The sequence below is a fragment of the Pecten maximus genome, chromosome 19 (genome assembly GCF_902652985.1).
Source record: "Pecten maximus chromosome 19, xPecMax1.1, whole genome shotgun sequence".
Classification (NCBI taxonomy): Eukaryota; Metazoa; Mollusca; class Bivalvia; order Pectinida; family Pectinidae; genus Pecten; species Pecten maximus.
Window position 1 is genome coordinate 4,263,456 of NC_047033.1, and position 24,391 is coordinate 4,287,846.

The following is a 24,391-nucleotide window of genomic DNA, read 5'->3' on the forward strand; positions in this document are numbered from 1 at the left end:
ATTACAAAGAATTTATAACACCTTACATGCTGATCTGGTTTAAAAGACATTATGCAAAAAGACATCTAAATGTAAATTTAATAAAGGTTACAGTATATACCACTTAATGATTACGGTTGGAAAATTACCATTTTGACAGTATTAAACTATCCGGATATCTACGTCCAAAATTTGGGCTATGTAATATATTAGTTCCAGTGCGAAGGAACCGGAAGCAGTACAGTCGCATGCGCACGTGTCTGACGCAAAAACGTGGTTTGCCTGTGTAACAACATAATTTTAGAACGTACTTCCATATATTTCACAACAACAAAGCAAAAGCGTACAGGTAAGCACACAGTATGCACACCCGAAATTTATTTACTTTTTGTGGCTATGTATATTCCAAAATAACTGTTACACATAATAGAAAACGTGTAATATTTCAGGTTTTGTTTTGAAATGTTGAATCGGGGACGGGGGGTAATATTGCCGAATCGTGGAAATCGAAAGTTACCTTTGCTTTGTTGCCTCTACCTTCGACACGATTTCAGTTATTAGAAAATACAGGCGTTTCTTTATAATTATTACGATTTGCATTTTTGCAGAATTTTAAAACCTTTGTTAGAAATGAAGAGATGGTCAGCCAGCTGTGGCAGTGTTGAAAGATTGTATACAGTACTTGTGAAGTTGTGGACATGATTATGATGTTTTAATCAAAATATTACATTATAGACGAGTAAATTATTGTATAACAATCGCATGCTTATATAACAAAGTCGGATTTTCAGTTGGGAGGGGCCTTGGCAATAGATAATAAACGGCAGGAGCTTCTGTTCACATGTTTACTTGCACATATTGATAAGTACAGGCAGAAAAGTCCTTGGCATGTGGTGCCCAGGACGTATTTACAAAATGTATGAAAAGTTGGCATAAGAATGACCGTCTTCTCTGACCAATGTACAGAGTGGAACTGGGGAAAGAGCGCCAAAAAGGGATAGAAAGAAAGAAGAAGAAACGCATTGCGCATGTCCTGCCCTGTCCTGTCCGTCAGTGGTCAAACCAGTTTATTACAAACATACATCACACGAACATACTCTCCGGACATTCACGAACCACACATACAAAGCACATAACTGACAGCTACCTGTAACACAGCATAGGATACACACTGCGTGACAATCACACGACGAGTACAGAACATTTACCTAACAGCCACAAACACGACGTGGGATACGAACAGCACAAATACAACACAACGAACAGTTATAAAAGTGATTCAGTTAAAATAACCAAAATTAACAGGGTGCCACACTTAATTTGTTAAATAATATATATCGTACCTTGGCCTTAGTTTTTATAAGGCCAAGGTAAGATATATTTTTTATTACAAATTAAGCATGCGATTGTAATACATGTACAACAATTTATATATATAATTACTTGTCTATAGTATAATGTGACATTTTGATTAAAAACATCATAATCTTGTTCAGAAGTACCTGTGGTTTGAGTAACATTTCCTACTTTGAGTAAGTACTCAAGTGCAGGATACTTTGAAATAGAAACACATTTTATATGTATTATTTATGTACAAAAAAGGCATCATATTTTTAACATTAAATGCATGCCCAATAACCAATCATGTGACACACATGAACTTTTCATTTCTGTTATCTAACTTTGTGCTAGGTATAGAATGACAATTTATATCAATGCATTACTATCATCTAAAAATCCAAAAATAGAAATGAAATTCTTTCATGTGAACTTTTATGTTTTAACTTAACAATTGACTAGGCCCGTCTTACTCAATAAGCAAATGTTCTTTATGCTGTAGGATGGCCACTGCTGAAGGTGACTCAGAAATGAGTGAAGTCAAGCAGACCGATACCACCAAAGCAACTGATGATGGTGACAAAGTTAACGGGAAAGAGAAAGAAAATGAACAAGTTAAAGAAACAATCGGAACATATGCTGTGATCCCCGAAGATCCTCCCCTACCCCCTTTAGGACCCCCAAATTCCCTAGAGAAAAAAATCATCAAGCAGCTAGAGGTAAGAAGTACAGACGATCCTCCCTTCCCTCCTTTAGGACCCCCTCCCCACCACCACCACCAAATACACTTAAGAGAAAAAAAAATCATTAAGCAGTGAACAGCTGTAGGGGGTCATCTGCTCGACCACAGCTTTTCTCTGGGTAGTCCTGTTTCCTCCCACAATGCTTCCATCCGTGCTAACAAGTGATTTATATAAGTTGCTATAAATTGTTCTGCAATTTTTGCAAGAGACGGACAAGAAATCCTAGGCCCTCCTCTAGATCTCCATCAAACAGCTTTGAAGAAGGAAGACATTATTTTCTGTCAACATTTAAGTTTAAAGAAAATTAATATTATCACAAAATATATATTTCTGATGTGTCTGTAAGCCTGAATCAAATGTATAAATCAAGAAAACTTTGCACACATTTATATATATACATATAAATAATATTATTATGTCATTGGTTCTTTGAATTGATGAAAATCAGAATAATGGAATTATACAATTCTTAGGGTAATATCAATTAAAAGTATAAATGCCATTGATTTTCCATCCATGTATACATAATTTATAAAAAGAACAAAGTAAATGAAATACAAAGGTACATCCTATTTCAATATCAACTGAGGAAAACTCTCTTTTATTTTGGTTATATTTGAGAACAAAATGTGCAATTAACAGTGATACAACAGGTTGAAAAAATACTGTTAATATCAATTATGATGCAAATGGCTAAAATTGCAGGTAATTTGAATGTGTCTGGGTCATTGCCCATTTATATTACACGATACAATTTTTATTTTCAGTATTACTTTGGAGACATGAATCTACCAAGGGATCGTTTTCTTCAGGAACAGATCAGAGAGGAGGCAGATGGATGTATCCTTCAAATCACACACATATAACATTATGATGTATATTTGGTTTGGTTTGGTTTATTTTGTTTAACGTCCTATTAACAGCTGAGGTCATCATTATACCAACTGTTTAAATGACAATGTGCTGTGTGCCTTAGTTGTAAATGCTATTCAGACAGCGTATCAAATATGGACCAAAAGATTGTTTTTTTTTTGTTGAGCTGAACTGGAAATATTTAGTGTAAATTTCTTAACACTGTTTTAAAACTGACATATCATTTTATAAAATAAGATTTAATGGAAGTTATTTGAATGTCAGTTTTTCACCACTTTTATTTGCTGTACATATGTATTTTCATATTTTTGTGGGAGGCAAAACTGTTTTAATCTTGCTTGTAGACACAATTACAATTATAACATTATATTGTAAATCCGCTCAAAATATTACTTCAGTACTTTATGTCCCCAGGGGATGGGATGAAATTTAATGCAGATGAAATTAAAAAAACATGTCAAGTGTTTATGAATGAGAAGATGTTTACACAGGAAAAATGTCTTCACGTCAATTCAGGTCGATTACAGGGCAAAACATTTTCAGGTCAAATTACTCGAGACATTTTGCCTGTGTAGATGAGAAGATGACACGGGCCTCCTGTCTCAATTTCATATTTAGCTTTGTGAAAATTTCCAATTCATTGGAACCTGAACTTGGAAAACAAATTTAAAGAAATCTCTGCATTGATTCCCTCTTTCAAATATGACAAGTTCACATGTTAGCATAAGGAATTTAGGAAATGTGAGATTTGTAACATTTTTATCTCCACTTGTACCTTAACACAAATTCAGGGGTGTCACTTGCTATAATGACAAAATTCAACAGATTGAAGCAGTTAACATCCAATCTAAAGATGATAGCGACAGCCATAAGGAAATCTGAATCAGGACTTCTGGAGGTATAGTCAATAAAACCTGTTGAGAGAATGTCTGGATTTAGTTTACAATATAACTAGCTAGATCTCCGGTCTATGATGGTACATGTGTCACCTGCCCGACCAAATGGGTTTTCCATGGTTCCCTTCCACAGTACAACTTGTATGCTTCCATTTAAGCCAAAAGGGATTTATGCATTAATAATATTTGACAATAAAAAGTTGTTTTGCGATTGTTGTAAACTGAAGTTTTTGATATATAGTTGGAAATGTCTCTCCAAATGGTGATTGTTCTAATGTATTAACTTAAATCTGTAAATTCTACGAGAAGATTTTTGTAAAATCATCTCCATATCTGCTGATTGTGTTAGAAGTGTAATGAAGTTGAATTAAGTTAAATAAAAAAGCTTGTTGATTATATGTTTGATTCAGGTCAGCAAAGATGGTGTGTATATGAGGAGGTCACCAGATAAACCTCTCCCAGAGAATACAGAAGACAGACGCTCTGAACTACAAAAAAAGACTATATACGCTGTAGGTATTGGCTTAAATCACCACTGATTTTCTTGTAGCCTGAATCAGAAGCCTCTTAATTGGCCAAAATAATTAATTCAATCCATGACCGAGTTTCTTGTTTGTTGATTCATGTTGATCGATGCGAATAATTGTCCTAGCAAGTTGTATAACAGGGCATTTCACCATGGTTAAATAATATTAAAGATAATTAAATGGTCCAGCATTTTCAAAACTTAGATCCTAACACTTAAGATTTTATTTTTCAGAAAGGATTTCCTGCTAATATTTCATTGGATAAAATTATTAGCTTCTTTGAAGAAGGACATGGTCATGTGGATACAGTTCAAATGAGACGAGATGCAAATAAGAAATTCAAGGTCAGTGTTTTGATATCATGTCTTATCAAGTTTTATAGAAACACTATTTTGTTAGTTCACAGACCAGATGAGCTAATGGATATGCTATATGTTGTGTTCCTCGTTCATTGTTGATCTGTCTGTTATATCTGGATTTCTATGTAGCAGAGATTATAATCAATTAAATTTATTTCAATACCCGGGGATCGGACCCGGGATCTCTGGATTACAGTTGTTTCAGGAAAACATATAAGGGACGGGGAGGGCACTTTGACCCACCTATAGAAGTGATTTAAAAGTTTTGATGACCCTCCACATTTCCCCCTTTTTTTGTGAACAGTACCCTTGTATAAAATCAATTTTAATGTAAAAATTTCGTAAAATCACATCCCAACAACAGAATCAGTTTATTTCAAACTCCACCAACCCATAGATGTGATTTTAATTTTAAACCCATCCCACCACATGTAATTTATTAAAGTGCCTTCCACCTGTCCCTTATATGTTTTCCTGGAACAACCCTTGCTAGTTGTGTGCTCAATCAATCGAGCTAAAAAGAACTTCCCTAGCTGAACAGTATATTAGGGCTAGTATTTAATAGGGTTCTCTATTTGAGAAAGAAATTCCTAAAAAAAACCTATGTACATTCTTTTAGTTTTATATTGGGTATATGTGATATTATTTACATAAAATGTCTGCGTAAGTTACACAGCTGTTGTAGTTGTGACCTTGAGACTTGTATGAATTCCAAAACAAAAAAAACAAAACATTCAACCAATCACAACACCAGGTTAAGAATTTTGCCTCATTTGAATCAGAAGTATCGTTTTCTTTTCAGGGATCTGTTTTTGTTGTATTCAAATCTCAGAGTGATGCAGACAAATTTCTGGCCATGGATGAAGTCAAATTTCAAGATGCTCCTCTTAAACGCATGTCAAAGTAAGTCATAATGTAAATTTGTATTATCAGATAGGGTAAGATTTTCCTCACTTCTCACTGGATAAAACATGGTCACATCAAGGTTATATTTTGAGATATTGACCAGATGTTTCTTACGTTGAGAAACATTGGTACTAGTATTGCGTTCATGATGTCATAACCATCGTGACTTCCAGTATACACCAATGAAGTTTTCCTGTTATCAAGATCAATATAATACAATCACTCCCTTTTGCAAACAAGTTTCATATCTAATATATAAATCAAGGACCTTTGATTCCGTCGGTGTTATACTGACCTGGGAGAATCTAAAATATTAACCTCAGACTTGGCCATCAATTAATATTGATTCTACCTGGTTAGTAAAACAACATATCAACCTCACCAAACATCCATAATTGATAATTGTAAACTGCACCATCTGATAACTAGCGGGCTGGAATTTAGTTATTCAGTTATGAGGGGCCGCAGTGGTCGAGTGGTTAAGGTGTCCTGACACTTTAACACTAGCCCTCCACCTCTGGGTTGCGAGTTCGAAACCTACGTGGGGCAGTTGCCAGGTACTGACCATAGGTCGGTGGTTTTTCTCCGGGTACTCCGGCTTTCCTCCACCTCCAAAACCTGGCACGTCCTTAAATGACCCTGGCTGTTAATAGGACGTTAAACAAAAACGAACCAAACCAATTCAGTTATGAAATACATTTTTCGGTAACATTTCAATATTTTATACTGTTTGTAAAAAGAATGCATTTGAAGGGTTCCAAGTCCTTAATTTAAAATAAAAGAAAAAGAAACGAGAGCTAATAAAAATGAAAGTTACATATAAAATGAGAGGTGGAGCATAATAGAATGATTGCTATTTAAATTCACTTCAAATTTAAAAGGAAAAAGAGATGATTTAACTTTTTGAGTTTTTATACGCCCGTCAGTGACGGTCATATTATGGTAAACCCTGCGCTGTCTGTACCTCCGTCCATTCACTTTCCCTTCTTAGCCCTCTCTAGCCTTTATTTATCAACAGATATTTATGAAACTTGCTACAAATATTATATGGCACAATAGGTCAAGCGAGTTCGTGTTACAGAATTTTGTGATTATTTTTACCAGAGTTATGCCCCATTTATTGCCAAATATGAGCATTGTGTAGAAAATTTGAGAAGTTTTCTATTTCTAATTCCATTCCTCTAATATTTTGTTCACTATAACGAGAAGCAATTATGTTCAATATGTATTAGGGATTATTATAGCACGTCAACGGCGCTACATATTCCTGTGGTAGCTTTTCAAGTGAGGGGCGTGTCATGGGTGCGCCTGCTTGCAGAGCTCTTGTTGGTTGTAAAATAAGGTTTGTAACTTTTGCAGTAAACACAAATATAGGACAGCCTTACAGAACCAAAATGTCAGAATGAAATATCTTTTGCAGGCAGCTCTACTTCAGTCAGAAGCAAGACGAAAGGAAGAAAATGAGACTGGAACAGAACCAAAGAAAGGAAGAGTAAGTTTTTGATTTGTACTTTCACTTTCCATTCACTTAATAATGACTGAACCAAAGAATGGAGGAGTAAGAAAGTTTCTAATTTGTACTTTCACTTTCCATTCACTTAATGACTGAATCAAAGAATGGAGTACCTGAGTAAGAAAGTTTCTAATTTGTACTTTCACTTTCCATTCACTCGATGAAAGAACCAAAGATGGGAAGAGAAAGAAAGATTTAAGATTTGTGCTTTCATTTTTCAATTTCTTAAATGGCAGGAATAACAATAGTTCTTTTATTATTCCAATGATATATGATAAATAAAGCTTAAACATACCTATATGTGACCTTAAAATTAAATTTACACTTTGCCTTACCCATTCTTGACAAGATTGCCAAGCAACTTTTTCAAAAACAATGTACAAAATGATAAACATTAGCTAACAATACATTAAGTATGAATCAATTGTATTGATATTTTTTTCATGTTAATAAAACTATGTATCAACCTCATCAAAAGGCTTTAATATATATATAATATGTTTAATATTAATAAAATATTGATAGCCTGGCAATTGGGTACAATTTATCAGATACAACTGTCAGATCATTAATTGTAAAATTTCAACTGAATTCCAACATCATTTTTTAACGAAGAAATAGTGACAACATTGAAAAGAATATTTAATATTCATATTTAATCATGACCTTCAAGAACCTGTATTATATGTTTCTTTATTCAATAATACTTCCTTCATTGTTCATTTTTACCTAATAAAATATTTTCCATTTTGTAGAGAGGAATTAAAACGTCGTGCAGAAGAGAGAGAGGTAGGAAAGAATCATATTGTGTTCAAGTTGTTAAGATGCTACGACAGTATATTCACTACTTCTCACAGAAATACCCAACATATAATTACATCTAAATCTTGTACTTCATGAGCTCTTATCTGCTTAGTAACAGAAAACAGATGTTTTTGGGGAAAAGATGTTCATAAATATTAATGTTTTACAACTGTAGCGGATTGCAAGCTACTGTAGAAATCAATGAAGTTTACTGTTAATTAAGTTTCTTGTCAATTAAGTTTCTTGTCAATTACCGTAAATATTCGCGTATAGTGCACACTTTTTTTCAAAAATTGACAAGTGAAAAAGACCACTGCGCACTATACGCAAGTACAAGCCTTTTCCCAGTCAGAATGAATGTGATTTGACTGAGATTTGTGATCGTTTCCTTTCACAGCAGGATTGATTTAATACTTATATATATATATATATTACATATATAAAGCATTTAGAAAGTAATAGTTAACAAATAATCAAAGAAATGAATAGTTATTTTGATGTTTAATTCCTTGAAATTGTGTATTTATCAGCAATTACGTGGATTTTTACGTGGATTTATCTAAGTCGATCGCGATCGTGAGCCACACGTTCCGTACATACGATCTCACTTGAGCATGTTCCCGTATTCAGGTCCAAAACGATGTATAACATCTCAATTAACATCAAACAAAACTTGAAATGATATAGCAGTACTTAGTTATTTCATACTTCTAAATTAATCATCTTATTAATCCAGAGTGCTGCCAGAAACTGATAACGTTCAACTTGTTTATTTACGGAAGCTGTAACAGCACGCATGCGCAATTAGGCAAGGGTAACACTAATGCCTTGATCTCATGCGGCAGTCACTGACCAACTGGCCATATAAAATACGATCTGACTGTGAAAACTACCGGGGTACTCTTATTTATTGTCTGCACTGTAGATTTATCCATTACATATGTTAATTCATTGACATAAAAGTTGTGACCAGCACGACGACAGCAGACTTGTTTCCGTACTGTATACAAAATGGCGGCCTGTGTTACATTACGTAGCAGTCAGCTTACTAGTCAATCTTGTTATAATTGAGCTTAATTAGCTTTGTATGTTCGTGGACAGACAACACTTGTAAGAGATCATACCTGCGTGAAAATCACAAGGTAATTGAGGGTAGGATTAATTATTTTGTTTGTACAACGGCGTAGATGGGACCGCTACAATTTGCAAGCTGACTAGGCCTTTCGCGGTATAATGTAAACAACCTGTCAATCCAATGTGTCAAATCTGACCGGTGATTCCAATTAAATGTGGTAAATAAGCTTTCATAAGTTACAAATTCCTATCATCTCATGCTTTAGAATTCATCTAGATTTCTACCGCTCAGTTGAATATTGAAAAAAAATTTTTTTTTTTTTTTTTTTTTTGAAAATGAACCTCAAAAACGTACCTGCGCACTATACGCGAGTGCGCACTATACCCGAATATTTACGGTAAGTTAAATGTCAATAAAGTTTATTGTGAAGTTTATCGTCAATTAAGTTTCTTGTCAATTAAGTTTAATGTCAATAAAGTTTATTGTTAAGTTTATTGTCAATAAAGTTAAATGTCAATAATGTTTATTGTTAAGTTTATTGTCAATTAAGTTTAATGTCAATTAAGTTTATTGTTAATTAAGCTTTACCTGTTTATTGTAGAAACTAAAGGATACCATTACTAAAGGAACAGTTCTTCATGTCAGCGGAATCAAAGGCGAGGAAACAGAGAGGGAACACCTTAAGAATTATTTCTCAGACTTTGGGACGATTGCTTGGGTAGACTTTGACAAAGGAGACAAAGAGGTTAGTTTTTCTGATTGTGTTTATCAAGCAAAACTTGCTTGGATAGACTTTGACAAAGGAGACAAAGAGGTTAGTTTTTTTCTGATTGTGTTTATCAAGCAAAACTCTGATGCTTAGTATTAAGCCTACCGGTGCTTATTTATTGTGGTTCAATAAATCGGGGAGAAAATTCTGTTTTATCATCCTTCAACAACACCACCACTATTCAGAGTCAGTTTGTCGGTAGTCCAGGCTTATTTTAGGATAAATATGGTATGAGCATGTAGCCTAAATGTTTGACATTGATTTAATATTAATCTCAGGATGAGACAGACATCTCAGTTTTATTAATTGCCTTGCCAAGAGATTTATTAATTTGAAACACATGCATGTAACAGATTCTACTTCTACAGTTATTTGAGAAAATATTTCACTACAGCATTCGAACGAAGTATTATATCAAACCTTGTTTATGAGCAAAATGCTCTTGTAAATAATAATTATCATATGAATTACCTTAGTTTCTATTCTCTATAAGATTTTCGAAACTACCCTGTTGTTTCGTACGGTATTCATCACCAAATAGAATGAGATATATCAGAAATGCTTTTGTATAATCATACATCTATCTATGTGTCCTGTCATGTCTGTCCATCTCATGTAAATTCTGTGTACAAGATATTTCATGAAACCCTTTAACAGGTTTGGCTGTATCTAAACTATAGTATGTCAGCATCAAGCTCTAAACCTGGTCAGTGGTTCAAAGGTTACACTTGACTATGATTTGAATTTAAATCTTATTTATAAGTTTCTCTAACTCTTTATTATTGTTAGATTTGAAGACAAAACTTGTTGAATGAGTGAGTTTGTTTTAGGCATGGGTGAGATTTGAAGGCGAGAACAAAGCTGTGGAAGGTCTTGAGGCAGCAAAGAAAGCTAACGAGGACAAGATTGTTATCAATGAGGACGAAGTCACTTGTGATGTACTGGAAGGTAAATGATAATCATTGCGATGCTGTCCAAAATCTGGAGGCAGATTTAAAAATAAACTTGATCCAAATTAAATCTGTTCTAGGAATACATGTAATGAAATGCATCTTGAGCACATGAGAAATTGCTTCTTATTAATATATCCAATTATTGTGTATTTGAATTGTGGCTTTGAATATGTTGTACTATGTGCACCCAATCCTGATGCTAAATAGGCAATGAAACAATTATGTTAAAATAAAACCTCTTGTGTATCTAGTAATATAGGTTATATCATTTTTGTGTCGCCTGCAAAAAGCAGATCTTCTTTACCAAAAGTGCTTACTTGGGATTGCTTTTCAGGTCCAAAGCTCAAAGGTCGGAAGGTCACTTTCACTATAAATAGAAAATCTCTTTTTGCAATAGCTCTCGTAATCACCCAACTTGCTGAGCAGATTACACATCCACTTCTGTTGAATTCTTGTGTTGTCTAGATGTGTGTGTTCAATTTCATCTTGATATGAATATAATAATTATTTGAATCTGATGTTCTTGAGAAAGTGATTTTGTGATGTTTTTTTTTTTACTCAGGTGATGCAGAATTAGAACACTGGAGAAAGATATTTGATGAACTCGCCGAAAGACGGGCACAAAACAGACAAGGACGTAAAAGAGGGCCAAGCAACTGGAGGGGACCAAAGGTACAATCTTCAAATCTTAACGAGCTTATTGAAATGAGAATCACATTGAGACTGGACTTATATTAAGGAGTCATGAATTTCTAGTGGTACACTGGGCTGATGATTGGAAGATATTGTTAGTTTGAGTCCCATTATGGAGTCTGTTTGATCCTTGAATAAGATAATTGAATCCATGGTGCTCCATTTGCCTCGGCTGAGTATATGATAGGGCTTTGCTAGAACTGTCATGTGTTGACTGTAAGTGGCGAATGACAGCTCCAGCGCGCTGTACGCTCCCCAAGTAGATGAGAAAGACGATGACTGGTAGATAAAGACCTGATAACTATTGATAATCAGTTGTGAACTGATTTCAGACAGCTATGTTGCTGTGATTAAGCGGTACATCAAAACTTCAAATGATTGTGTTTGGTTCACATTTGATCATACCTGAAATTTTGACTTGTGTCACTTTCAATAAGGCAACCATAGGTACCGTCTTTTAGGATGCCTCGGTACACTTGAATGGATTTTGATGAAATTTGGTCTGGAGCATTATTGGGCAAAGGGGATCAAATGTTGTATAAACGGAGGGTGTGGATCCCTTGAGGCCGGAGGGGTGGGGCATAGTAGGGAAAATTGAGGTAAATCTTTAAAATCCCTACTACTCCTGAATGCTTAAATGGATTTTGATAAAATTTCGTCTGGAGCATTATTGGGCAAAGGAGATCAAACATATAAACAGAGGGTGTGGCTCCCCTGGGACCGGAGGGATGGGGCCCATTAATGGAAAATTGAGGTTAATCCTTTAAACCACAGCTTGTCCTGAACACCTGAATGGATTTTGATGAAATTCATTCTGGAGCACCATTTGGCAAATATGATCGAAAGTTGTGTAAAAGGAGGGTGTGGCTCCCTTGGGGCCAGGGACGGGGCCAAATAGGGGAAATTGAGCTACATCCTTTAAATTACTACTAGTTTAAACCCTGGAGATCCCCATCCCAAAACCATATATAGCATTGCTGGACATCAAGAGATAAACACAATCATGATGTAAAAAATAGGCCCTGGGGTCTTTCCCCACCCCTAGAGACTTAGTTTCTTTGATATATCTTTGAAACCATTGGGATCTCCACTCTTAAACCATATATGGCATTGTTGGGCATTGTTCATTGTGTTTGTTCCCTTTGTATGCTTTGTAGAAAAGCTTTGACTTCTGATCAGTTTTCTCATGTTTCTCTGTAATCTTTTCTGTAGGAAAAAAGAAGGAAAGAAAGCAAAGAGGATGATGGTGCAGACAGCGACAATGATGAATGAAAGGAATACGTTTGTAAGTATTTGGTTTCCAGGTCCTTCAGCATTACATGTATTTTTTCTGGTAATAAGTCCATGGTATCATTTCACAAAGCTTCGTAACTTACAAAATTTTCACATTTATGAATTACTAAGCGTTTCATAAAAAAACTTTGTCAATTACGAACGATCGTAAGTTACGCAAAAAGCTTGCGTATCTTTACGCCATATTCACCCTGTCGTAACTTACAAAAACAATTTAAAATTGTGCACAAGCGTGCCCTTTTGAACAGAAATGACGTTGTACTCAATTACAAATTAGCATAAGAGAATGACTATGCCTTGTGAGCGATTGTTTCGAGGTGGAACAATTTAATTTAATTGTTATGCTTAATGTTTTGTGATAAAAACTTTTTAAGTGTAACAGAGAATACCAACATGATAATGAAACCATAACTTTAACTCAAGATCAATAAAACAAGAGCAAAATGTGAAAAAAAAATATAGATTTGCATGGAGACCCTTAACAATTACAAGAACAAGACCTGGTGTTTCGGAAGAGCTTGTATTTCAAATTAAATCTGGCTTTCTCTCATATAAAATAAATTTGTTTGTTGTTGCATTAAATCTTTTAATTTGTTTTTTTGCAGGTATGTAGAAAAAATATTTGATGTTTGTTCCTCAAAGCTTGTCCATGCTGTGGTCTAAGTATGGAGGTTTGGAATGGAGAAAACTTAAAATGGCAGAAACGTGACAAAGAGAGACAATTCATTGCATTCTAGTCCCAGGTGTCTGTCATTTACATTCACAAAATTCATGAAGATCCACACAAAACATGGAGGATAGAACCGGATTCATGAAAAAAAAACCTCAAACATTTAGAAATAGAAATGTTTTGACCCAAAACAGGGCAAGTTAATTGTGAACATTTTCTATAGTAGCTAAGTTAGCGATTCTAGGAAGATTTTATCTGATCTTGAACTGTTTTATCATTTATTTTAAAACATTTTATCACATGCACAACATTAAGCTATGCAGTGATAAACATCTTTACATATAATATTTAATATAATTCATAACATGTTGTGATGAAAATTGTGAGGGTATTGCAGTGTCATTTCCAAGGCAACATTTGTGAGTGTATTATTATTATCTAAAATAAATGTAAGAAAAATGTGTAATTGTACATGTTGTGTTTGAATAAAGGATAACATGAATTTTAGATCCATTTCCATCGCATAAGACTTTTGTGAAACTTGTTTAAAAATTGTTTTCGCATAAATCCAATATGTTAAACCCTCGTGTTAGGTTCTGGATGTCTTTTGGTGTGAGATTTGGGAAAATATGTGCAATTTGTCTATGTTGAATGTAGACAAACAGATCTAGGTATTTTGTACATGAAATGTGTATTTTGAAGCTAGATATTATACCGTCTCACTGTCATAAGGTTACAGTCTGATCTGTCTTAAAGGTGTATGTAAGGTCTGTAAAGACCATCTGCTACTGAGGGCTATTCCATTAAAACATCTTCCTGACGCCACGACTCCAGAATGAATCGCTTCTGTCCATGGTTGGGTTTACAACCTATTCTATTACATATAAAGGAAATTATCCAAAGAAATTCTATAGGTGTTGCCCCTAAACAAAAACTGGAGTCCGGGGTAGGGTAGATGTTTTACTGCAATAACTCTGATGTGTCATTAAGTCATTGTATATGAATTTTTATACAAAGGCCACATGTGACTAAATCGAAGAAAAAAAACTATCTAGAAATGATGCATGTGACTGTATATTTAAGGAAGAAATATCTGCTAAGGTCATATGTTTAGAATCTGAATTTCACACAATTTATCACATAATAACATTTATTAAAATGTAAATGCCACCTGTCTATTAGGGCCACATTTCTCTGCTTCTTTGTGTGGTCTATATAGACAGGTTTGTTTCATTTCATACAAGCATACAAAAGAGATAAAGAAAAACTGAAAATATTTTCATTCAGGAAGATTTTTCTTGACATGGATGGGAGCAAATTTATTTTTTAAATAACAATTTTTAACTTTTACTAACTTTCTAATATTTCATCAGCAAAATGTCTGCTAAATAGATGTGTATACTTTGATTGATACACAGTTATAAAACCTTAACAGATACAATACGTTCATCCGTCATATGTTAATTGTTTTACATTCATCGGTCATAAAATAAAATGCTGAAAAGGTGACTTTTTGTCTTGTTTTTTTTTGTCTCACCTGCATAAAACAAGACTTCGGTGTTACTTTTCTGGCACAGATGGTGCCGTCGTCAACCTTTCACCTTAAATATTAGTGTTAAGTCCCTTAGCTCAAGGGGCCATGGTGGCCGAGTGGTTAAGGTGTTCCAACACTTTATCACTAGCCCTCCACCTCTGGGCTTCGAGTTAGAAACCCATGTGGTGCATGATCCTATATGGTACTGACCATAGGCCGATGGTTTTTCTCCACCTCCAAAACCTGGCACATCTTCAAATGACCCTGGCTGTTAATAGGATGTTAAACAAAAACAAACAAACCCTTAGCTCAAATAGAATCAGTTAAACTTTAACCAAACTTTGTATATATAGATACATTTAGATCACATAGTTGACATCTCAACACAGCCTTCTCGTTGACCACGAGCACGTTTAACGGCCGGCATCATGATCTCATTGATCATGGACACGTTTAATGGCCGGCATCATGATATCATTGACCATGGGCACGTTTAATGGCCGACATCATGATCTCATTGACCATGGGCACGTTTAATGGCCGACATCATGATCTCATCGACCACGAGTACGTTTAATGGCCGACATCATGATCTCATTGACCATGGACACGTTTAATGGCCGGCATCATGATCTCATTGACCACGGACACGTTTAATGGCCGGCATCATGATCTCATTGACCACGGGCACGTTTAATGGCCGACATCATGATCTCATTGACCATGGACACGTTTAATGGCCGACATCATGATCTCATTGACCATGGGCACGTTTAATGGCCGACATCATGATCTCATTGACCATGGGCACGTTTAATGGCCGACAACATGATCTCATTGACCACGGGCACGTTTAATGGCCGGCATCATGCTCTCATTGACCATGGACACGTTTAATGGCCGGCATCATGATCTCATTGACCATGGACACGTTTAATGGCCGACAACATGGTCTCATTGACCATGGACACGTTTAATGGCCGACATCATGATCTCATTGACCATGGGCACGTTTAATGCCGGCATCATGATCTCATCGACCACGAGTACGTTTAATGGCCGACATCATGATCTCATTGACCATGGACACGTTTAATGGCCGGCATCATGATCTCATTGACCACGGGCACGTTTAATGGCCGACATCATGATCTCATTGACCATGGGCACGTTTAATGGCCGACATCATGATCTCATTGACCATGGGCACGTTTAATGGCCGACAACATGATCTCATTGACCACGGGCACGTTTAATGGCCGGCATCATGCTCTCATTGACCATGGACACGTTTAATGGCCGGCATCATGATCTCATTGACCATGGGCACGTTTAATGGCCGGCATCATGATCTCATTGACCATGGGCACGTTTAATGGCCGACAACATGATCTCATTGACCACGGGCACGTTTAATGGCCGGCATCATGCTCTCATTGACCATGGACACGTTTAATGGCCGGCATCATGATCTCATTGACCATGGACACGTTTAATGACCGACAACATGATCTCATTGACCATGGACACGTTTAATGGCCGACATCATGATCTCATTGACCACGGACACGTTTAATGGCCGACATCATGATCTCATTGACCATGGACACGTTTAATGACCGACAACATGATCTCATTGACCATGGACACGTTTAATGGCCGACGACATGATATCATTGACCATGGACACGTTTAATGGCCGGCATCATGATCTCATTGACCATGGACACATTTAATGGCCGACATCATGATCTCATTGACCATGGACACATTTAATGGCCGGCATCATGATCTCATTGACCACGGGCACATTTAATGGCCGACATCATGATCTCATTGACCATGAACACGTTTAATGGCCGACATCATGATCTCATTGACCACGGGCACGTTTAATGGCCGACATCATGATCTCATTGACCATGGACACGTTTAATGGCCGACATCATGATCTCATTGACCATGGGCACGTTTAATGGCCGACATCATGATCTCATTGACCATGGGCACGTTTAATGGCTGACAGCATTATCTCATTGACCACGGGCACGTTTAATGGCCGGCATCATGCTCTCAATGACCACGGACACGTTTAATGGCCGGCATCATGATCTCATTGACCATGGACACGGTTAATGACCGACAACATGATCTCATTGACCATGGACACGTTTAATGGCCGGCATCATGATCTCATTGACCATGGGCACGTTTAATGGCCGACGACATGATCTCATTGATCATGGACACGTTTAATGGCCGGCATCATGATCTCATTGACCATGGACACATTTAATGGCCGACATCATGATCTCATTGACCATGGACACGTTTAATGGCCGACAACATGTTCCCATTGACCATGGACACGTTTAATGGCCGGCATCATGATCTCATTGACCATGGACACGTTTAATGGCCGACATCATGATCTCTTTGACCACGGGCACGTTTAATGACCGACATCATGATCTCATTGACCATGGACACGTTTAATGGCCGACATCATGATCTCATTGACCATGGACACGTTTAATGGCCGACATCATGATCTCATTGACCATGGACACGTTTAATGGCCGACATCATGATCTCATTGACCATGGGCACGTTTAATGGCTGACAGCATTATCTCATTGACCACGGGCACGTTTAATGGCCGGCATCATGCTCTCAATGACCACGGACACGTTTAATGGCCGGCATCATGATCTCATTGACCATGGACACGGTTAATGACCGACAACATGATCTCATTGACCATGGACACGTTTAATGGCCGGCATCATGATCTCATTGACCATGGGCACATTTAATGGCCGACATCATGATCTCATTGACCATGAACACGTTTAATGGCCGGCATCATGATCTCATTGACCATGGGCACGTTTACTGGCCGACATCATGATCTCATTGACCATGGACACGTTTAATGGCCGACAACATGTTCCCATTGACCATGGACACGTTTAATGGCCGGCATCATGATCTCATTGACCATGGACACGTTTAATGGCCGACATCATGATCTCTTTGACCACGGGCACGTTTAATGACCGACATCATGATCTCATTGACCATGGACACGTTTAATGGCCGACATCATGATCTCATTGACCATGGACACGTTTAATGGCCGACATCATGATCTCATTGACCATGGACACGTTTAATGGCCGACAACATGATCTCATTGACCATGGACACGTTTAATGGCCGACATCATGATCTCATTGACCATGAACACGTTTAATGGCCGACATCATGATCTCATTGACCATGGACACGTTTAATGGCCGGCATCATGATCTCATTGACCATGGGCACGTTTAATGGCCGACATCATGATCCCATTGACCACGGGCACGTTTAATGGCCGACAACATGATCTCATTGACCATGGACACGTTTAATGGCCGGCATCATGATCTCATTGACCATGGACACGTTTAATGGCCGGCATCATGATCTCATTGACCATGAACACGTTAATGGCCGGCATCATGATCTCATTGACCATGGCACGTTTACTGGCCGACATCATGATCTCATTGACCATGGACACGTTTAATGGCCGACAACATGTTCCATTGACCATGGACACGTTAATGGCCGGCATCATGATCTCATTGACCAGGTTTCGTATAACTTTTTATACTGACAAAGCTGGACAGACGAGATATGTAGTTACATGAAATTCTTGTTAGTTTATGATGTCCGTTGTCTCTCTTTTATCGATTTCTCCAAAAAAAAACAGAGACCTGATATTTGACCTTTAGCATGCTGGGATGAAAGACTTAACAAGCTTCTTCAAATGACTGAGACTGACCTACATTGAAAGTCAAAAGATGGGATGAAGTGCTACCAAGTTTATTCAAATGAATGACATTGGCCTACATTTATAGTCACCAAGGTTGAATGTACTTACACATTTAAACACTTTCTTCTCATTAACCAAGCCCAGATACCTGATATTGGGCCTGTGGTTTTCTGAGAAAGAGAACTAACAAGTTTGTTCAATCGAGTGACTATGACCTACATTCAATATCACAGGGATCGAATGTTCAAAAGTGTTCAAACCTCCTCACAATAACTAAAAGGTCCTGATACCCGATGTAAGACCTGTGACATGCTGGGATGATGGCTATATAGTTTGTCAAAATGAATGACCTTGACCTTCATACGACTTAGTCTCAATAACCAAGAAGCCAATAACATGATATTGGGCCAGTATATAACATCCTTGGATTAAAGGGTACTGAGTTTGCTCAAATGGACAAGTTTGACTATCATACTTTCAAGGTCATAGGTGTCAAATGAAAACTGGGTAGGTTCATATGGACCTGGAATATGCTGGGCTGAAGGTCTATACACAGTTTGCCGAAATTAATACACTTAGCCTATTCTCATATTGTAATGTAGAGGTTTTAGCGCTTAGCTTAAATGACACATCGACTTTAAATGTTGCATACTGAGTAACTCGTGAACCATACAGGTCCTCTGGGCATCTTGTTGGCTTAACTGCTCGATAGGCAAGTGAGTTTATGTTTTGGCGCATTGTCCATGTCGTCCATCAAATGAACTGTTTAATAAATTCTCTAAATAACCATAGAGTTCTAGGGTCATACTATTGGACCAGTTTCGTGATAGGATAGGGGCTGCCAATTTCATCAAATTAATAAAAGTGTCTTTTCCACTCTTCACAACTATTCCCCATTTCAAAAAATTCCACAGAAAATACACCGAACATGAAATCATGAGATTGATAAGATTTCTGATCGACGACATATGTTGGAATTAGATCTACAGACTATACATACCCATGCGAACAAATTGTGCTGCTTAACAGACCTTGCAAAAATCTCAGTTTTCCAATGTTTAATTTTCCATTTCTTGATAGAAACATTCATGTTTTCCCTGTCAGTGTTTACAGGTCCGATTTGATAATCAATATTCAAGGACTTGTTCTCGTCAGGATTTCTGTAACATGTGCTGACTACTGAAAAATTATAACGCAAGGTTTAGAGAGAAGCATGTTGATGAAGACCATGAGCACGTTTAATGGCCGACATCATGATCTCATTGACCACGGGCACGTTTAATGGCCGACATCATGATCTCATTGACCACGGATACGTTTTATGGCCGACAACATGATCTCCTTGACCACGGGCACGTTTAATGGCCGACATCATGATCTCATTGACCATGGGCACGTTTAATGGTCGACATCATGACCTCATTGACCATGGACACGTTTAATGGCCGGCATCATGATCTCATTGACCATGGGCACGTTTAATGGCCGACAACATGTTCCCATTGACCATGGACACGTTTAATGGCCGACAACATGATCTCATTGACCACGGGCACGTTTAATGGCCGACATCATGATCGCATTGACCATGGACACGTTTAATGGCCGACATCATGATCTCATTGACCACGGGCACATTTAATGGCCGACATCATGATCTCATTGACCATGAACACGTTTAATGGCCGGCATCATGATCTCATTGACCATGCACACGTTTAATGGCCGACAACATGATCCCATTGACCATGAACATGTTTAATGGCCGACAACATGATCCCATTGACCATGGACACGTTTAATGGCCGGTATCATGATCTCATTGACCATGGGCACGTTTAATGGCCGACATCATGATCTCATTGACCATGGGCACGTTTAATGGCCGACAACATGATCTCATTGACCATGGGCACGTTTAATGGCCGACATCATGATCTCATAGACCATGGGCACGTTTAATGGCCGGCATCATGATCTCGTTGACCATGGGCACGTTTAATGGCCGACAACATGTTCCCATTGACCATGGGCACGTTTAATGGCCGACATCATGATCTCATAGACCATGGGCACGTTTAATGGCCGGCATCATGATCTCGTTGACCATGGGCACGTTTAATGGCCGACAACATGATCTCATTGACCATGGACACGTTTAATGGCCGACAACATGATCTCCTTGACCATGAGTACGTTTAATGGCCGACAACATGATCTCATTGACCATGAGTACGTTTAATGGCCGACAACATGATCTCATTGACGATGAGTACGTTTAATGGCCGACAACATGATCTCATTGACCATGAGTACGTTTAATGGCCGACATCATGATCTCATTGACCACGGGCACATTTAATGGCCGACATCATGATCTCATTGACCATGAACACGTTTAATGGCCGGCATCATGATCTCATTGACCATGGACACGTTTAATGGCTGACAACATGATCCCATTGACCATGGACACGTTTAATGGCCGACAACATGATCCCATTGACCATGGACACGTTTCATGGCCGGCATCATGATCTCATTGACCATGGGCACGTTTAATGGCCGACATCATGATCTCATTGACCATGGGCACGTTTAATGGCCGACAACACGATCTCATTGACCATGGGCACGTTTAATGGCCGACATCATGATCTCATAGACCATGGGCACGTTTAATGGCCGGCATCATGATCTCGTTGACCATGGGCACGTTTAATGGCCGACAACATGATCTCATTGACCATGGACACGTTTAATGGCCGACAACATGATCTCCTTAACCATGAGTACGTTTAATGGCCGACAACATGATCTCATTGACCATGAGTACGTTTAATGGCCGACAACATGATCTCATTGACGATGAGTACGTTTAATGGCCGACAACATGATCTCATTGACCATGAGTACGTTTAAAGGCCGACAACATGATCTCATTGACCATGAGTACGTTTAATGGCCGGCATCATGATCGCATCTTGAAATGGTATAATTCGTTGTACGGTATAAAATCAGATGTGCTCAATACTTGCTGATATGCGTAGTGGTTTGTATGTCACCATCCTGGTTATCATATTGACAATATGACGTAAACTTAATTTGACGTAGATTTGTATGAACGATGTTGTTTATGAAGCAAAAGACGCTTACTCTACCATAACACCTGGTCATATTGTACTTGTTAATGACCTCCGACTTATGGTAATCTTTTACCCTCTAACACATGAAATGACATTGACCAATTATATCACTGCCATTGGAAACAGACATAAGAATGTTAAAACGAAACCGAGTAACCAAATCCCACGTGAAATGCCAGTAAAATGCTTAGATAGAAGGATGTCCAGTTTGGCGTCGAAATAAGCTATGTGGGCAAGCTAAAGCCTTATTAAATTTAATGAATTTGAAAGGGACTTATTCTGAGGTTCACATGAGATTAGCAACAGGTGATACATACCTACGGGACACCTTGTTTAAACAAGTAAATCCTTCGAGATCTTTTTGCAGTCCCCCATGAAATGTTGTGATGGAGGAGCCCGCAGTACAATCTGTCGGATGCAGGTGGCAATATATATAGGGAGTCCGCATAAGGAGCAGAGGTAACACAGTTTTAATCTTCTACTTTAAGTTGGTCTGGTATTAGATGGTAAGCCATGTCACGAACTCTGGTTACCATAGTCACAGTACGGGAGTTTGGAACATATAATGATTCTGTTTCCGATAAGGGAATGCAAGACATTCCTGTACATACTGAGGATCCGTTTCAATTGTCTTGTATGTTAACAAATAACACAGGTAATCAATGCAATGACAGAGTCGTTTTCGTTTTTTGGTCCAAAAGTTTGACCGTTTTTTTCAAGATAAAAATGACAGACATAGTGATCTTATCTTACTTTCTGGTGAGCCTCGACAAAACCAAGTCCTCTATTAATATCTTAAGATCCGTCAAGATTGATGCCTGAACTGTTACATTTGACAGACAGTACAGCTAGGCCCCGGATAACCTGGCGTGATTCAGTGTAAACATCAGATGTACCTAAGACCAATTCATTACACGTGTTCAAACGAGATGAAACAAGGGAAGGCATCAATGTCTTACTTGAAACTATGGAGACAATTGATATGGTAGAACAGCAACATTCAATAGCGTTTTCTCAGGCCTGTTGAATCATCGAAGCGTATATATACACCTTATCAACGTTCAGCTGGACTAAACAAAGCACTTAATTGGAAGCAATCTTTAGCTGAAGAGTCTTGTGTGCTAACAATTAGGTGGAAAACAATTATCTTTTCCCCGTCAGTTAGACAGGAGGTCAGACTAGGATATATCGTGTCCTGGTTGTTGTTTTGGTCTTAAAACCAAGAATATCTATGTTTCATTGGCGTGGCAAGGCTGTGGATGCGACGCCAAATCTCTCATGGCTGGGTTAGATATAGACACATGCTTTCTTCATGTCTCTGTTCCGACCCCTGTTGAACGCCGACGTATTGATATTGTCGACAAGACCAGTATATCGTACGACAATACCCTGTCGGCAGTTGTATGGACACTGATACCACCATCACGAGGCAACCCGTTATTTTTGTACTCTACGTGTTTGGCGAGTATTCCATGGTCATTTGACGTCGAATGCAGCAAACATGATTTGACAACTTTGACAGCTGTTTTAGGATTCCTTGTCCATTTCAGACTTCTCCACCACTTGTGTTACACAAACCTTGAAACACAACAGAACCTTACATCCAGTCAATGAAATGTTCATGATTGAGGATATCAAGGGTAGTAATTCTTAAGACATTATTCCGTTAAAGTGGATCCAGCTAGCCTGCATTCGATGGAGAAATTTAGTTTTTCTTATAGTGTTTAATTGTTGTTTTGAGTTGTGTCAAAAGGTTCACCATCGGAATAGATGCCTTTCAGTTATATATGTTTGTCTGAAGAATTTCTAGATAGTAGCATCCCTGCTTTCCCAACCTGATGTTCACGTGTCGCATTTACTTCGATCAGTTTGATTGGTTGATTGACTATATGAAAGTTTTATGGTTGGCACCATGATGATGGATATTCTATTTCTTGTGCAACATGAATAACTCGATGTGCTGCAAATCTTCATCAGTTGAATCTTTATAGAATGGAAAGCAATGACACTCCAGACATTACTACATTAGCCGATAAAGAGTTTTTCTCGTTATCACATGTCGACTACCGAAGAACGAAACATGTTGATGAAAACCAGAGCACATTTTTATGGTCTACATTGGGAAGTATTGTATTCTAAAATTGTGTATTTCTTTATGCGATATGAAATCAGACGTGTTCGATACCTAAGCCTCGGGTGGTTTCATTGTCACCACGCTAACTCTCATTTGAGATGGTGACCTAATCCGTATTTGACCTAGATTAGTATCGCGGTTGTCGTCGATGATGAGAATACAGAACATTGCTATTCTAACTGAAATCGATAAAACGAGAATACGACCAGGTGTTCCGGAAGAGTAAGGTCTTTGACGCTATACAAATGTCCGTGGTCGGTGAACGTCATCGTCATAATACCTCACATATTGTGAGGCCATCCATCTCTAAATGACCTAACTTTGTTACAAATCTTTATACAAAGGAAAGAAAAAACATATTCA

The 24,391-nt window shown here is 37.7% G+C and overlaps 1 protein-coding gene across 1 annotated transcript; it reads left to right on the forward strand.

Moving 5' to 3' along the window:
* Positions 1-203: 203 nt before the first annotated feature.
* On the forward strand, positions 204-14,900 carry LOC117317571 (lupus La protein homolog). The gene is made up of 14 exons (XM_033872406.1): positions 204-328; positions 1,820-2,036; positions 2,828-2,900; positions 3,725-3,831; positions 4,240-4,341; positions 4,590-4,700; positions 5,518-5,618; positions 7,042-7,113; positions 7,890-7,923; positions 9,615-9,758; positions 10,613-10,730; positions 11,298-11,407; positions 12,641-12,713; positions 13,327-14,900. Exons 2-13 carry the CDS (start codon positions 1,821-1,823, stop codon positions 12,698-12,700), a joined length of 1,248 nt encoding a protein of 415 aa, XP_033728297.1. The 5' UTR covers positions 204-328; position 1,820; the 3' UTR covers positions 12,701-12,713; positions 13,327-14,900.
* Positions 14,901-24,391: the final 9,491 nt, after the last annotated feature.